General features: G+C 58.0%; 1 protein-coding gene across 1 annotated transcript in view; it reads left to right on the forward strand.

Moving 5' to 3' along the window:
- SRRT (serrate, RNA effector molecule) overlaps window positions 1–1678 on the forward strand; it is a gene marked incomplete at its 3' end in the record, with an annotated part of 8029 nt that overhangs the window by 1256 nt on the left and 5095 nt on the right. The window contains exon 4 of the mRNA XM_010574583.1: window positions 726–914. Coding sequence (XP_010572885.1) covers window positions 726–914 — 189 coding nt within the window. The remainder of the gene's footprint in view (window positions 1–725; window positions 915–1678) is intronic.

Here is a 1678-nt window from a genome sequence, read left to right on the forward strand (position 1 = left end):
CCCGGCCCCCCCCAAAGGCCCCCCCCCCCCCCCCAAAAGCTCTGAGCTGCCCTATAAGGGCTTCAGTTGGCTTGTTATGGTCCCCAGCTGCTTCATAACGGCCCAAATCACCCCATAATGACCCCGAGCCACTCAGTAACAGCCTGAACCACCCATAACGGCCTTGAGTCACCCTGTAACGGTTCAGACTGCACCCTAATGGCAGTGCCTCACCCTGGAACAGCCCAACCCACCCTGTAATGACCCTGAGCTGGCTGGGAAGAGCCCAAACCCACCCCATAATAGCCACAGGCCACTCGGGAACAGCCCAAACCGCCCCATAACGGCCCCGAGCTGCCCTTTGAGGGCCTCAATTAGTCTGTAATATCTGAAAATCACTCTATTATGTCTTCAAACCACTCTGTAATGTTTTCGAGTTGCTCAATAGTAGTTTAAAGGGCACCATAAAGACCCCAAGCTGCCCAGTAATGACCCAAACCCACCCTGTAAAGGCCCTGAACAGCCCTTTAAGTGCCTCAACTGCCCCGTAGCGGCCCCAAACCCCCCTGTTATGGTCCTGAGCCATCCACTAACAACCTAAAATGCCCCGTAAGGGCCCCAAACCGGCCTGTGAGAGCCCAAACCGGCCTGTGAGAGCCCAAACCTCCCTGTAAGTAAGTACCCTGCAGTGTCCCCAAATCGTCTCCGTTTCGGGGATACCGACTCTGGTCTGTCCCCCCAAGCAGATTGGGGAACATCGCGGAGGTGGACCTGGGGATGGCTCCCCCGGTGATGAAGAGCTTCAAGGAATTCCTGCTGTCGTTGGATGATGCGGTGGACGAGACGGAGGCCGTTAAGCGTTATAATGACTACAAGCTTGATTTCCGCCGTCAGCAGATGCAGGATTTCTTCCTGGCGCATAAAGACGAGGAGTGGTACGTTGGAGGGAGTCCCCCCCCCCAAAGAAAGCCCCCACCAAAAAAGGTCCCGCCGCCACCCCACTGCGGCCAACCCCGTTAAACCAGTGGGCTTTTGGGATGGGGAGGGGGGGACCCATCTGCCCCCCATGGTTTGATTTGGGGGGGACCCCACGGAAAGGGGGAGGGCGGGATGTGGGGGGGCTCGAGCGGCCCCTCGCGTACCCGCGCGCGCGCGGACGTTAACCATTCCCTTTTCTCCCCTCCTCCGAAGCGCCCGCCGCGAGCGAGGTTTTCCCTCCGGACGTCCGCCAGCCTGGAGAGCCCTTTAACCCCCATGTCTCCGGCGGCCGGGCTCGTTAACACCCGTTTCTTAACGAACCCCCCCTTCCCGATTTGGGGGGGCTGCGGGCAGACAGCGAGGGCTCAGGGTCGCGCACAATGCGACCGGTAGCGAGCAACAGTCGCAGGAAGCAGGCAGGGCGCCCCAGCGAGGGCCCGCGCGCGTTTGTTGTTTTATTTTTCGGCCCCCGTGGAGGCCGAGAAGTGGGGAGACCCTCCTACTCCCCCCATTTTTATGCTTTTCGGCCTTTTTTTTTTTTTCCTATTTTTTAGCGTTTTTTTTGTGGTGGCTTTTTTTTTTCCACTACTTCCCTTTACGTAGCGACGCTTAAAAAACAAAATCGTAGTAATTATAATAATTAGCAAATCGCCGAAGCGGGGGCCTGGCCGGACGGCGACGCTCGTGGCAAGCGTATGTATGACCCACTGCAACCCCCCCC

This window comes from Haliaeetus leucocephalus, unplaced genomic scaffold, assembly GCF_000737465.1.
Source record: "Haliaeetus leucocephalus isolate CR32 unplaced genomic scaffold, Haliaeetus_leucocephalus-4.0 Scaffold445, whole genome shotgun sequence".
Classification (NCBI taxonomy): Eukaryota; Metazoa; Chordata; class Aves; order Accipitriformes; family Accipitridae; genus Haliaeetus; species Haliaeetus leucocephalus.